A 15,326-nucleotide genomic window follows, 5' to 3' on the forward strand; every position below is an offset into this window, starting at 1 on the left:
TATATATATATATATATATATATATATATATATATATATATATATATATATATATATATATATATATATATATATATATATATATATATATATAGTAGTAATATAATTGGATTTTGCCAAAAACTTTTTGTAAAAATGGTCAAATTGCACAAATTTTGCTTTTTTGATGGTTGAATTGCACACTTTTTAAGTTCAATGGCCCAATTGCACAAAAGCGATAAGTTCAGTAGTCTATTTGACACTTTTTCCTAAAAACTATTAAATTTGTTATTTTATAACAAAATTGAAACAAAGATAATAAAACAATGAAAAACAATAAAATTAAATGAAAAAAAAAAAAGAAGAAGAAAGGAGGCAGAGCAAACCGAAAAGGAAAAAAAGAACAAAAATAAATAAAGACTGACTGCCTTGTGTTGCGTGCACGTGGCTGTTTTTTAAATATAAACTGTAAGCAGGGCCACAAAACTTTTTATTTCCCTGACAATATCCCACTATTTGCGACCAATCATTATTGCATGGATCATGGTCCACGCAGTTGTGTGGACCAAAAATAAAAAGTACATTATTTTTGTGTTGGAGGTACATTATTTTTATACTGTAGGTACATTATTTTAGGGTACATTATTTTTGTACTGAAGGTACATTATTTGATATATATACTATCAAATAATGTACCTTCAGTACAAAAATAATGTATTTTTTATTTTTGGTCCACACAGCTATGTGGACCATGGTCCATACAATAATTTGCCTTGCAGGACAAAGCTTTTGTGAATTATTTAATCTCCACATTAATTTTGGATCATCACTTTGCATCATCACTATTTCAATATCCATCTTTGATCCATTGATAGTGTTGCTAGAGCAAATATAAGATTAGTACGAAATGGGCAAATTATTGCATGGATCATGGTCCACACAGCTGTGTAGACCATGGTCCATGCAATAATGATTGTACTATACGTCAGTGGATTAGGATGAACACTAGAGTTATAGGCTCTTTAGCTTGCCTGCCCATCTTTGACTCAATGTTCAAAAATTTGACTATACCAAAGGCAAAATACCATTTGTACTAAACTTATTATGTACCAAATTATTTTATATTCTGATTCAAATTAAATTGACCAACCTTGTTACAAAGAGTTAGTTATGCGAAGACTTAACAAGAAAATATATTTTTTTCTACGTAACATTTTCCAATTGAAAAGCTAATATTTCAAATCGAATGTATGAAATAACCTTTTCGAACTCATGACCTATCATATGGGGGGTTACTATATGTCATTTGAGCACATTTTTAAATCAAAATATACAAATATTACCTTTTTCCTCAAAATATTACACTTTCCATCATAAGTAACAACTAACAAACACTTTATTCCTAATTAGTATTACATTTTTTTAGTATAAATATTATATTTTTCAATATAGGTATTCTATTTTCATCTTGATCCGACCTGTCTCATGGTCCGTGAAATATTTTCACATAAGTTTTTGCCTTAGTTAAAAGCTAGGAAATGAATGGCATGGAGGAAATAATCTCGATGAATATTTTGTACAAAAAATCTCTATGAATATTTTAGTATTATTTGTGCATGTGTTTAATAATCTCTCTATGATCTGTCAAAAACCTAACGTAAAGAAAGTAATGACTTGATTAGGGTTTAAGGTTCTGACTTTAGCTAGTCAAGATTAATTTTATGTGTGTTAATTCTTTTAATTTATTTATGGAGATCTAGAACTACTTGCGGTTCAAGTTAGATATATGCTAATACAATGAAGAATAATATTCTTTTCGTTTACTAAACTCATTATATAATATTATTTATTTATATTTTGATATGAAATTGTCTAAAAGCTTCAAATTAAAAGGAAAGCTCTTTATTTTTATTGAATTGGTAAATCCAAATGCAATAATAATGATATTGAGTATATATTAGGTAATGATTTGCATAGGGTTGTATATTACCTTCATAAGAAACATTATAATATTATTAGGAAAAATAACGGTTTTGGTCCATTAATTATACCAATATATTATAGACTCGGTTAATGGTTTATTACCATACACAAATTTTATACTTTAATTATGTGTAAAATGACAATTTTAGTTCACCACTAACAAATTATATATGTTAATATTAATAATGCATTTTAAATTTTCAAATTATTGGAGAACACCTTAGTCATTTTTTATTTATATCGTTTTGTATTGAATAATTAATTAATTATTGAGTTTGATACACACATTTTTTTCATCATTGGAGTGTAGCTAAAAATTAACATTGCACTTCAAATTCTCAAATTATTGAAAGACATATTAGTCATTTCATACAATTTTCTCAAATTCCCTCAACTAAATCTTCATATATACCGATTCACTTCATTTGTAATGAAGAATTGTTAGCTTTCTAAGATTTATAAACATATACCTTAGGTTAACACCGCTCCAAAGTGCAATGGAAGTCATCAACCTAGGCCATGGGCCTTGTTGATCACCCATTGACCCTGTCCAGGTAAGTAAACATGTACCTACTTATCTTTAGATTCAAAGTTAAATGACAATTTACTAGTCAGAAATTGAATATATCTGTAATTTATAAATAATCAATGTGATATTTATATGATTATTGGTTTCATATATATATATATGTGTGTGTGTATTAATATATGGCAATATGTATTATTTGAAATGTTTTTATTTTTTAAATAGATTCTTGAAGAGCATTTAAAAAAAATGGATGCTCAAATAACATATACATTGATTTGTGAATTATAAAATGTATATTCATATAAAATTTTCATATTACCTTTCTTTATGTGAGCAAATTATTTCATAACTTTTTTTTAAATATCCGTCAATAATCTAATATGTTTTTTTTTTGGATGTCTAGTTGCAAATGAAAAAATAAAAAATGCAATTGTGGTAGAACTAGCCACTACTATCTTCTTTATTTGTCTTTTTATTTATCTTTAAAAAAAAAAAGAAATTAGAAATGACATATAAATTGAAAGTGGTTATATATTGAAGACTCACTCCAACTTATTGACATGAAAACAACAACATACATAAATTCGTAATATTTATTTTAACTAGTACGGAGTAATATATTTTTTTTTTTGAAAACAGTACGGAGTAATATTTAGTAAACTTATAAACCAAAACATATTTTGAATTTTTAGCTACACTCCAATGGTAAAAAAAAAAAAAGTGTGTAAACTCAATGTTGTTTAATCAATTATTTGATAGAAAAAGATAAATAAAAAATGACTAAGATGTCTTTCAATAATTTGAAATTTTAAAATGCATTATTAAGATTAACATAATTTGTTAGTATGTAGTGGACTAAAATTGTCACTTACATACAATTAAAAGAAAAATTTGTGTATAGTAATAATTCATGGACCGAGTTTACAATATGAGTATAATTGATGGACTAAAATTGCTATTTTTCTTTATTATTATTATTATTATTATTATTGAATAATAATTCAATTCATTAATAAATAAGGACAAAATCTTACAATATGTATTTTTTCAAGATAATTACAGACAACCAAGTCATATATTATTTAACTAGATATTGTCTTGTGTGATGCATAATCTAAACTTATATAATTAAATATAAAGTATTGTTATAACATTTATAATAAAAGAAAGGGGATTGGATGCTGCATATCTCTTGCTGCCCCAAATAAAGTCATTACATGTACACATAAATCAGCAATGACTTTATTTGGTAAGCTTTATATATATAAATGTATCGAATTTAAAGTATTTACTCAAATATGATTTAATTTTGTTAAGTATTGTAATCTTATGTTGACTGATTTCAAATTTCAAAATAAATATTTTTGTCTAAAATGAGCGAGAAAATGACAATTTTTTTAATATATATAGATTAATTGATGATACTTTAGCATAAATTTTATAATCAAATAAATGTACACTTTTAAATATTAGAATTATTTATAATTTTATTTATAATTTTATTATTTAAATATATAATAAAAAAAATTGATCAGTGCATTGCATGAGTAATTTACTAATTCATAAAATAATATAATATTATAGATTTCGGTATCCTTAATTGTTCGATGACTAATTACTAGGAAGAAATGAAGAATTTTCAAACATAGAACGCTAATTAAGATTCAAAAACCAATCATTTCGATAGAGTTTCCTTGTATGTGACCCTGTCAACTTTTTCTTCACATGGAAAGTTCAAACCGAGTATTATATACGTACGTGGATTGCATTTCATTATCGATACTCCGTCCTGTGTTTATGTATATATACAGAGCTCCATTGAAAACTTGCATATAAACCTCATCACCTTAGCTTCAATTCTGCCAAACTTTTCACCTTATCCAAATCTCGATCATACTGTTTCGTTTCATAAAAAACTTCAAAAGAGAATTTCATTTTTCTTCTTCAAACCGGTCGATCGGGAATTGAAGAAATTGATGAAGGGAGAAGAAAGCACGCAGAAGAAAATGGGTTACAGATGGTTTGATATAGTTCTTGCAATGGCTTGGGCCTCTAGATGGAGAAAAGCTTACAAGTGGTATATATGATTTTTATTATTTACTTTTTCTAGCATTTTCATGATAATTTCTCAAGAAAAAAAGCATTATATAGCCATGACAACACTTTTAGCTTTGCCCTATTATATTAAGTTAAATTTTATGTTTTGTATTAGCGCCTTGAATAGGCTAGATCCTATCGGGGTTTACGACTTGACTTAATTTAAGTCTATATTGACCTAACTTATTTAGTAAAGAGGTTATGCATAGCCTTATATGTTTAAAACACGTTTGACATATACACTATATACAAGATTATTATATATTTCATGTTTAGATGAAACCAAATCTCTCTACATATATACATACTGGTTCAAATATGTACCGTGCCTTCCGTGCGATCGGTGCGGATTCACCATCAAGTATGTAAAAATGCACTACACAAGTGTTCAGAAATTAACCACAATGAAATGTACTAATGCACCATAAAACGTACCATGCATACACCAAAAAATATAATGTACCACACCTCACCGTATTACACTTAGCGTTACATTTCCGAATGTTTTGTGATGCATATTTATGCGTACCTAACTGAGAGTGATCCTATATATATATATATATATATATATATATATATATATATATATGAAAACCCGAAGATCAAAATCTCTAAACTTTCAAAATATTAAACTCTAAAATATTAACTTTTATCCCTAATTGTATGTTTTAAAAATAACATTTTTATATTTGGAGTTGTTTTACATATTTGTACCACGTACTAAGTTTGTATATAATATTTATTTTTTAGACAAATGTAAAATGGAAACTCTTTACTTTGATGTATAATTTTTTTTTTGATTTCTTTACCAATAAAAGTTTTGTGAGCAAATTTTTAATTTTGTTTTGTTTAATAATGAGTGTTTCCTTTTAATTCTTCAGCAAAAGAATTTTGTAGGATATTATTCTATTAACAATTTTTTGATTAATAATTTATTTTGATAATGATAGCAATGACAAGATAAGCAATCATTAAAGTGTATAATTAGTGTAAAAGGTTAAAAGTGATTGGACTTTATTGAGATAAATTTTCTGAATTTATGTTTAAAAATATCAATAATCAATATTATAAAGTAGTATTAGAAAAAAAACATAGGTTTAATGAATCTATATTTTCTTTACTTATATTGAACAATACATATATGAAATATTACATTTTACTCCGGGGAGTGTTGGCCTTTTTTGTTTAAGCTGGTTAGCGAGCAACTTAAATAGGTTTGTTTTTTTTATAGTACTGGGTTTTATTTAGTGTATGCTCTTTGGTAGTGGTGGCGAGTTTCAATTATATATTATTTATCATATATTTAATTCATTTGAAATAAAATGAAGTATAAAATGAATGTTGTCATGGTGAATATGAAGTGCTATTCAATAGATTGAATATATAGACATGTCTTGATCTATATGTGATTTTAAAGTTATTATTATAATTCTGCAGCAAGAGGGTGATCAGGCGGCTTAAACAACGCATTGAACTCCAGAAAAACCGAATGAATGCCATTATCAGGCAAGGCCGATGCGATGTTGCTCAGCTTCTGCAGAATGGCCAGTTACAGCTTGCTTTATCAAAGGTAATCACCACAGAATTTCATTTCATTCCATTTTATTGTTTACAGCTATTTCTGGACTGCCATTCGCCTTACAGATCGCGTAAATTAAACAAGTTAGCTTCAATGGTCGCAGGTCGAGCAGCTTCATAGTGACCAGTGCAGGCTGGCTGCATATAATCAGCTTCTTCAGTTCTGTGACTGCATCTTGACAAACCTATCTGGCTTCAGCATGCACAGGTATATATATATGCTTTGCACTCTTCCCTTACTGCAAATTAAACCGCGTTAAGTCAATTGAACGATGTGATCTGTTGGAGGTAACCCTAACTCTGTTGGTTGGATGGTCAGGGTGTTAGCTAGCTTGGCAACTTCATAGTTACAAGTTTAATTTGACTCTCAGTTGGAGCGGCCTATTGGCCTTCTTGATTTGCATTGAGCTGGTTAGCTATGAACAACCTAGGCTGGTTTTTTGTTGGCTAGGGTTACAAGATAGGTTTACCTAGTGCACGCTCTTGAGTTTTCATTGTCACTTAAAACAGAATGTGCTTGAACAGAATGTGCTTGGTCTGTAAAAGACTAAGTTGATAGTTTGACTGCACATTTAGTTTACACGTCACCACATGTTTGCGGACTGATTACTTTTTTACCGGCTCCAAACAACTCGTAGACCATAGTCTTTTTTTATCGGGTGGCACAGAGACTCGAAACCATGACCTCTTGCATGTGGTTGGCTTTGATATCAAACTAAAGGATGTGCTTCATCTCAAGTCTAACTAATAGTCTAAGCTAATAAAGTCAAACTATAATATAATGTTCATGCAACATTTAACTTGAGATGATAAACATGAACATTTTAGCTCATGACATAGCAATGTGTGTCTTAGTGCAAAGTATTACTCTTTGTGTTCTTATAAAGTTATAATTGACTGATCATGTGTGATATGTTTTGTGGACACAGTAAGTTTTCTGATGAAGGCAGAGAAGCTGCATCAAGTATCATATATGCTTCAGCTAGATGCAGTGAGTTACCTGAGCTACAATCACTCAGAGATTTGTTCAAACATCATTTTGGGAAATCGTTCGAGAGAACCAACGTTCAGCTGCTACCTGGGAACACAGTAAACTCTCAAACTAAGCACAACCTAACCAGGAAGCCGGCAATGGAAGATATCAAGCTCCAACTAACAGATGAAATAGCTAATGAGTATTCAATTACTTTGGGACCTCAACTTAAGGTACACAGGTTTCTTCATTCTACCCATTTTCTATGAGATTTATTTTTTTTGGTTTATCTTATTGTGTTACTTGTTATCTTGTTCCAGTTACTTGCACGCAAAAATTACATTGCATCATGTGAGCTGAAGAAAAAGGATGAAGAACCTGAGGGGGGCTTGAGCAAGAATGAGAGGAAACACAAAAGTTATTCAAGGACTTTGAAGCTGCAGGGTATTCTGCAAAAGATTAGATCAAACACTACTTTGACAAGTTCTAAAAGTGCAGCTGAGAAAGATTTTTACCCATCCTCTAGGGGGAACAACAATATAGATCCATTATCAATCAAGATTAGTTCAAATAATGCTTCGGTTTCCATTCAAGGGAAGGGAATTGTACCTGATGAAAGGGCAGAAGTAGTGCATCACGTGGAAGATCCATGTAGCTGCTCTGGACAGCATTCGAGCTCTAAGCGTTACCCTGACAAAATAATAGATCAAAGACACAGTCATATGTTCAATAAGGATGATAGTTATGCTCGCGAAGAGAGAAATGAAGAGGTTCAAGATTCTCATATAATTGATGAAGATCAGAAGAATCGTGTCGTCACTCATGTCCATCCTAAGCTTCCAGACTACGATCGTTTAGCTGCCAGATTTGAGGATCTCAAAAGGCAGAATGCAAAAGATCAACAACCACTTACTAAGTGGATGAGGTGATAGCTAGAATAGAACTCTCAACTAAAGCAGTCTTTAGTCTTTACTTTGTTCAGTTTCTTGTTCCTCTCAACACAGACAAGAAAGAAATTCTTTTATTAGTCAATAATAATAATACTTCAAAATAAAAGATTGTAATTATGTCTGGAACATTTATTCAGAAATTCATGGAATTACATTAACAGTACACTAACTGTGAAAGATTCACCATATCTAATGAAATACAGCTAAGGCAAACAATGATTGCCAATGATCATCTCTGAATAGATATGATTGTAAAGCCGTAAAGGACATGAATATACAGCAGCAAATAAAGGAAAATAAATAAAAATAAAAGATGGACAATGAGGGCTCGAGAAGGATGATTATATACAAACACCAGAAGAGTCTGATAAATCATAAAACAATATTCATTACTGCAACAATATCGAAAAGCTTATTACTCACCATACTTTTTAACTTTGACCTCATTTGTGCAAGCCTGTTCTGTTATTGGCACAAAACGAACCAATGCTGTATTGTATTAGAAGTGGAAGGCTCATATTTTCCTACCAAACAATAGCAACTTTCTAATACCCTTGGTTACTTGAGGAGAGTCGCCAGCAGTGATCCATTTCTTCCTCGAGTGATGTGTTTCTACCTTCACTTCATCACTTGCTGCACTGTTCTCGTACATTGTGGAATCAGAAGAGGTAAGAGCATTACAAGGTGAGGGGTCAGTCTTCATTTTAATCGAAGCAATATCATCAGATGTTACATCTTCGAATGCAGATGCTACAGATTGTATCGCATCGCTCACTTTCAAGTCCTGTGGTTGGACAGATTGATCTTCGTTAGGCATTGAGAATCTGCCATTTGACATCTGATCACATTCTTCGTTAACGAAAGTATGACTAGATGAAATCATATGATTTTCAATCTTCTCAACTGAAGATATTGTCTGAAGCTCCTTGATGTCTCTGAAATCATCAACTTCTTTAGACTTATTCATAGAACTTTTATCTGAAGGCTTGACCTTTTGATGATTTGTTTTCTTCTCAATGCCAGCTACTACCCCATTTTCCCTCGTAATTGTTTTCCTACTTGGCTCTTTAGATGGCATGTGAGTTATTCGTGCAGTTGCAAGGCGATCTATGGTAGAGCTCCTACAAATTGGTTTACGCAATTTCTCTGCTTCTCCAGTTGAGGCTTGATACTTCGGTTTCTCAACTTTCACAGGGGTGGCCATGGATCTTTTGCTATCTTTCATGGTTTTATTTGAGGTTGGTCTATTAGAAACAGTTCCAGCACTTCTCTCTGCGATCCTCCTTTGACGCTGCAATGCTAGTTCCTCCATTTTCTTTCTGCTTTCTTCTTCCTGTTGATGGGCAAAAAGGCATGAAAGAAGTACAATCAGGAAAAGAAATGCCATGAGAGAGGGTAAAAATGGATGAATAACTATTCAAAGATGCATAAATATTGAAACCATGCACCTGCAATGAAAGCCTCAAAGAAATATTTAACTTCTAGATATATGGATTTCTGATAGGAGTTTCTCAAGAAATAGTAGAACTCTTTCCACTGGAAAAGGACTAAAACTGGCAATCAACATGAGAGTGAATGCATTTTTAAGCACACCTTCTAGTTCTTTTATTCAATTACCTTAACAGATTTGCTCTTAACAGAAGTTGATTTTTTGATCCTTGACGTGATCTCGGATTTGCTCCTTGCAAGACTCCCCATTGAATTTCTAGAACTTGTTTCTTTTCTAACTCCTTTTCCTCCTGGAGTCCTGTCTCTTGTATTGGGAGCTTTATCATTTTGGGGCAGCTTCAAACTCACAGAATTGGTTTGACTAACATCAGGGCACCTTTTATCATTTCCGTAATCCATTTCTGGATTCCATGGGGCATCAACTCGATCAATAGCTGCATCTCGCTCGAGCACCATGCAAAGATCATCCGGTTCGTTTACATCTGTGGCTTCAACCTTACTTTTGACAGACTCTAATTTAGGTTGATTAGCTCCAATGATGTCTGAAACCATGAAGATGTCAGCTGTTGGTTGATAGTCAGATGTTTTACCAACTGAATTGGTTTGTACTATAAAAGAATCATCAGCGAGCACATCTTTTTTGTTTTCCTCAGCTGTATTATCACCAACAAAGATACTGTTGTCTACCTTGAATCCCCGATTTGATGATAGGTCGGGTTGGTTGCACTTAAACCAATCTTCCTCTTTTTGGCTTCTAATGATCATTGTATCAGTGGCACCAATTGGCAACATTGCACGGGAGTAACTATCCATTTCTCGGGTTCTATTTGCAAATACCAATTCCTCACCCGTATTGCCTTGTCTACTAACTAGGTAAGTTGTTTCTCCTGCTGCAAAATTTTGCAAATGAACTTGGTCTTCAACATGTATGTCTCTTTCAGCCACAATAAAAGAATCATTTGAAGGAGCATGCTGTTTCGATAGTCCCTCGGTTTGAGCATTAAATGGAGATGACTGATCGTCGTCCCCTAAGCTCTCGGTTGCAAAGAACTCTTCTTGAATCCTTACAGTAGGTGAATTTGGTTCCTTCATAAGAAGGTCTTGGAAAATACCCCAATTCTTATTCTTAGTATCTTCTTGAGAGGTTCCCATATCTGCATTTTCAATGCCCTCTCTGTTCTTGCTGCTATGTCTTTTCGTTCCATCTCGTTTCTTTCTATTTTCTGGCCTCTCCAATGCCCCAACAGCTTGTTCGATTTGCCTTTTGATCGAATCAGAGCCGTCAGAGGAAGAAGAATCACTAGAACTGCTGTCCTTCTCTTCATTTCTCCTTGAAGTAACATAATTTATGTTGCGAATAACAATCGTTTTCGATGAACCTTTCCGGTTGTTAGAGGAATGCTTCTCTTTATGCTCCAAATAGTTATCTGAATCACCTCCTGAGCTCAAATCACTATTGTCATTTCCATGATCTTCTTTTGGATTTGTTCCATTTGAATATTTCTTCTTGCTTTTGGAACTCGACTTGCCCTTCCAACTGTCCTCTGATTCGCGGTGAATGTTTCGAGTACAATCATCCACGTTTGGAGGCCACGGAACGTTTCCAGGAAAGTAAGACGGGGGAACCTGCATTCCTGGAAGCACATACCCGGGAAAAGGCATCGTTTGAGGAAACCCGGGGCCTGTAAAATGCTGCAAATACTGTGGGAAATGGTTTTGCCATATTGGTAGCTGCATTTGAGGTGTTGATGCCAAACCATTATCTGAATATCACATCCACAGAATAAGATCAAACAAACAGAACAATTACCTTACTTGAAAGTTGATCTTATCAGAAACACTAAGAATTATGGCCATTGCAGAGTCTTATGAAAGCAAACACGACACGAACAAATTACCATTCGATAACTCATGAAAAATGTAGCATTACTTACCATGATTTGCTGATGAATTAGATGCTAACTCGTTCTGGTTCATCATCATATCTTGATTATACAATTTCTCCTCTCCAGCAAGCACGATTCCTGATTTCCCGAAATAAGGAAGTTCAGAAGCCTGCATTGCTGCTACCTCGTGCATCCACATTCCATCGTCGCTTTTCTTAGTACACAATTCCAAGAAATTTACACATGCTTCCCTGAACAGACATAGCCAAGCATCAGAACTTGCCTGCTACCATATTTGCAGTCTTTTGTAGCTCAATTTTATTATGACAGCACCATATATACACCATAGATGTAACGATTTTCTTTCCCAAAGTCGTTTACCTTAACCGTAAAGCTCCAAAAGCATTGGCGAAAGATATAAGGTCCTCTAAACAGTCTGCCTCAAATCCCGACACTAGAGCCCGAGCATACGCCATGGCTTGCTCTTTCCTAAGAACTGCCTTTCGAGTTTCCAGAATGCGTTGCAGACGAACCCTGTCCATAAACATGACCAAACAATGATGTATCAATTAAACCATACTAAAAGGCAGACAATGTAAGTGACTTAGCACAAGCTTTTACTTGGAATCTTCTCCTTGGGAAGTTTCACCAGTTCCATTGGATTCAACTACAAACATCATAGATAAGTTTTATCAAGATGAAAACGAGATTGTCTAGGCACAGAAACATTAATTTCCTTGAAGTTCATATCCATTTGCTCCTGGGATTCACATCATTTATCAAAATAAAAGTACAATGAGACATGTTTAACTATACCTTCTGCCTCAGATGCCACGCTTGGCTGTTCATTCGGTTGAACTGAACTTTCAATCTGCACTATCTCTCTCTCAATGGTAACAAATCTCTCAAGAACTTCTGGACTACTTACAAACTTTACAAACCTAGCAAGAGTTTGAGATCATCAACAAGCCAAGTTCAAAATAAGCAAGCAATTAAACACTAATGGTGTCAACATTGATGAAATTTCACATCCCAAAACCAAAAGTCAGGTGACAATTTCAATGATAGATACCAAATCATACTTGTTAAGCACATTAATCTTAAAATTAATAATTAGGATGAGTTCTACAAGTTTTCAATCAGTCTACTAGAGAAGCCAAGTTCTCAACAAGCAAGCAATTACATGGATAATGTGCCTACATAGCCACATAGGCAGTTCAGTTAGTTCTTGGGTGGTAGATTGTGAGCAAAGACACAGAATCGAACATAACAGCTGTAGTGTGAGAATTACACCCATTGTGGTGGACTCCTTGCCTGCACCAGGCACGAGTCCTCTCACCTAATGAGCTGCTGAGTTACCGTTACCCTCCAATTCCAATCAAAACTCAAGTTATTGTTTTGATAATGCTACCAAATCTTGCATATCATGCATCAAAATAACTAATCAAATGCCACCAAAACTACCTAAATTTGCAACATATATCAACACGGATGAAATATCACACCATTAGTCCAGTAAAAGTTTAATACTAGCTACTAAATCTTGCACATTAAGCATCAAAACAACCTTGGATTACCAGAAGAGTTAATCAGACAGGAAAGAAACATCAAGGGCTTCATTCCAACCTTTCCAAAGTAGCTTTGGTGAACCAAGAAGAAGACTGTGGAGTAGAAGGGCGAAGAGTAATAGAGTAGCCTCCTCTGGAAATCTGATCTTGAGCGGATTTGAGATGAGAAATGAAGGGTTGAAGCAACCCAGACGCCAGTTTCTCACTTTTCTTGCCGGAAAAGATGACAAGATCGCATCTTTATCAAATTAAAACATTGTGAAAATCCAAGAAATCAACCAACGAATTAAACGAACTACTAAACATTGAACACTGTAGAAAATATAGTAATTACCTGGTTCTTGTTGGGGTGAGCTGAAACAAAACATAATCAAGAAGAGTAGCTGAATCCATGTTCTTCGTCTTTTAATTAGCATACATAAAGGAGACACACCCAGAATCTGCAGAACAGGGTACAAATGTTTGTTTGAGAGTTCTGAGCAGATAATTCTTTCACTCATCACTACTTGTATATGCAACTAATATTACGTACACATGAAGAGAGAGAGAGAGAGAGAGAGTAATGGAAACATGATGGGCCACGTGAAGGTTGGAGGGATGTGTTGGATTCAAATGTGGGGTTCTCATTTTCAGTGCCGACACTTCATCTATAGAATGCAATCCCCCCTGTCATTCTCTACATTTATTTTAGGAATCTTCTAAGGTTTGCATGTGATACAATTGATATATATGGTTTCATCATAATCACTTTTCGTCCTTAATTTCCTTCCTTTACCGATAAAACATTATACACAAAATTGCAATTTTAATATAATTTCACGTAGTAGACTATGTACATTCACGCTGTGTGTCACAGTCTCACACTCTCACGGGACGATATTGTATTATTATTATTAGGGAAAATTGCATCTTTAGTCCCTGAGCTTTAACTAAGTTCCGACTCAGTCCCTGAGTTATGGCCGTATCCGAGTTTAGTCCCTCAGTTATGAACAAACTGGCGCATTTGGTCCCTGGCCGTTAAAACTAACGGAAATATTAAAAAAATAATTAAAATTTGAGGGGTAAAATATGAAATTCTCATTTTATTCTTCTTCTTATATCAAAATCACTTTTATAACATTATTTTTCACTTCTTAGCCTCTTATTTTCAATATTTTTCAATTCTAAAAGCATTTCAATAACTTTAGTATGACTTGCTAGGAGTCTGGCTATCGTATAACAAATTTAAGACCTAGTACAAACAAAGAAACACTTGATCATTGTTTTTAAGCATCTGAAAACAGTATCCTAATAATTTTTGGTTTCCTTTACTAAGCAACAAAGGTATCAAACTAGAACTTCTGAGATACAAAATAATTTCAAATTTCTCAGGTTGCTTTTATGAGAATTTCACCAAAAGAATAACTTGAGATTTTTATTATGTAAAAAATATTTTGTATGCAATAGTTTAGTCAATTGTCGTTTTTTGAAGTTACAAAAGTTTTTAAAATTTTCATAATTGATTCTTAGGTTCCTCTTTCATTACTCTGGTTTTAAGAAAACAGAATTTTGTATCTTAAAAGTTCTAGTTTGATTACCTTTGTTGCTTAGTAAAGAAAATCGAAAATTATTAGGATAGTGTTTTCAGATGCCTAAACACAATGATCAAGTGTTTCTTTGTTTGTACTAGGTTTTAAGTTTGTTATACGAGAGTCAGGCTCCTAACAAGTCATACTAAAATTATTGAAATGCTTTCAGAATTGAAAAATATTGAAAATAAGAGGCTAAGAAGTGAAAAATAATGTTATAAAAGTGATTTTGATATAAGAAGGATAATAAAATGTGAATTTCCTATTTTACCCTTCAAATTTTAACTATTTTTTAATTTTTCCGTTAGTTTTAACGGCCAGGGACCAAATGCGCCACTTCGTTCATAACTGAGGGACTAAACTCGGATACGGCCATAACTCAGGGACTGAATCGGAACTTGCTTAAAGCTCAGGGACCAAAGATGCAATTTTCCCTTATTATTATTATTATTATTTTGAGTGCTACTGACTCTGTTACAATGTAGTATCTGTTCATATCTACTTTCTCAACCTACTGAAGCACAAAGAGTCAACAGTTGACTCCACTGAGGCTCGAACCCACTCCCATCATCCTTGTGGAAGATGTTGTATTATTTGATTATATATATATATATATATATTCAAATGTCATTATTAAAAGAAAAAAATAGTGTGTTATTAATTGTATTTATATATAGAAAATTGCAATATTAGTTTCTTAATTGTTGCCTCAAACCATATTGACTTTCTAAATTTTTATAAAGGGCAAGGGTTTTGGTTCATCGCC

The 15,326-nt window shown here is 32.9% G+C and overlaps 2 protein-coding genes and 1 pseudogene across 12 annotated transcripts; 1 reads left to right on the forward strand and 2 right to left on the reverse strand.

Annotated features, from left to right (window-relative positions):
• Positions 1-2,406: 2,406 nt before the first annotated feature.
• Positions 2,407-2,524, reverse strand: LOC116002577 (annotated as a pseudogene).
• A 1,774-nt stretch (positions 2,525-4,298) lies between these two features.
• LOC116023410 lies at positions 4,299-8,252 on the forward strand. The gene is made up of 5 exons (XM_031264413.1): positions 4,299-4,568; positions 6,026-6,158; positions 6,271-6,374; positions 7,096-7,372; positions 7,460-8,252. The coding sequence occupies exons 1-5, from the start codon at positions 4,468-4,470 to the stop codon at positions 8,066-8,068; spliced, it is 1,224 nt and encodes a 407-aa protein (XP_031120273.1). The 5' UTR covers positions 4,299-4,467; the 3' UTR covers positions 8,069-8,252.
• LOC116023373 (COP1-interacting protein 7-like) lies at positions 6,149-13,522 on the reverse strand. Of its 11 annotated transcripts, XM_031264390.1 has the most exons (13): positions 13,327-13,522; positions 13,051-13,230; positions 12,241-12,365; positions 12,046-12,091; positions 11,806-11,958; positions 11,473-11,675; positions 9,707-11,301; positions 8,642-9,422; positions 8,513-8,551; positions 7,749-7,829; positions 7,518-7,588; positions 7,167-7,244; positions 6,189-6,405 (listed from the first exon to the last, which is right to left on the reverse strand). In XM_031264390.1, exons 1-10 carry the CDS (start codon positions 13,383-13,385, stop codon positions 7,825-7,827), a joined length of 3,186 nt encoding a protein of 1,061 aa, XP_031120250.1. In that variant the 5' UTR covers positions 13,386-13,522; the 3' UTR covers positions 6,189-6,405; positions 7,167-7,244; positions 7,518-7,588; positions 7,749-7,824. The 11 variants fall into 11 exon arrangements, with proteins under 11 accessions (XP_031120245.1, XP_031120260.1, XP_031120250.1 ...); XM_031264379.1 differs by having other exon boundaries at positions 7,518-7,576; positions 7,749-8,551; XM_031264385.1 differs by having other exon boundaries at positions 6,149-6,405; positions 7,167-7,829.
• Positions 13,523-15,326: the final 1,804 nt, after the last annotated feature.

Source organism: Ipomoea triloba, chromosome 1, assembly GCF_003576645.1.
Source record: "Ipomoea triloba cultivar NCNSP0323 chromosome 1, ASM357664v1".
NCBI classification, from domain to species: Eukaryota; Viridiplantae; Streptophyta; class Magnoliopsida; order Solanales; family Convolvulaceae; genus Ipomoea; species Ipomoea triloba.

Coding starts and splice junctions, on each gene's coding strand:
- LOC116023410 (XM_031264413.1), top strand. CDS start 4,468: ATGAAGGGAGAAGAAAGCACGCAGAAGAAAATGGGTTACAGATGGTTT. Junction 6,375..7,095: donor TCTGGCTTCAGCATGCACAG/GTATATATATAT, acceptor TTGTGGACACAG/TAAGTTTTCTGATGAAGGCA. Junction 7,373..7,459: donor CTTTGGGACCTCAACTTAAG/GTACACAGGTTT, acceptor ATCTTGTTCCAG/TTACTTGCACGCAAAAATTA.
- LOC116023373 (XM_031264382.1), bottom strand. CDS start 13,385: ATGGATTCAGCTACTCTTCTTGATTATGTTTTGTTTCAGCTCACCCCA. Junction 11,959..12,045: donor TCCCAAGGAGAAGATTCCAA/GTAAAAGCTTGT, acceptor GTTTATGGACAG/GGTTCGTCTGCAACGCATTC. Junction 8,552..8,641: donor CTCTCCTCAAGTAACCAAGG/GTATTAGAAAGT, acceptor TGCCAATAACAG/AACAGGCTTGCACAAATGAG.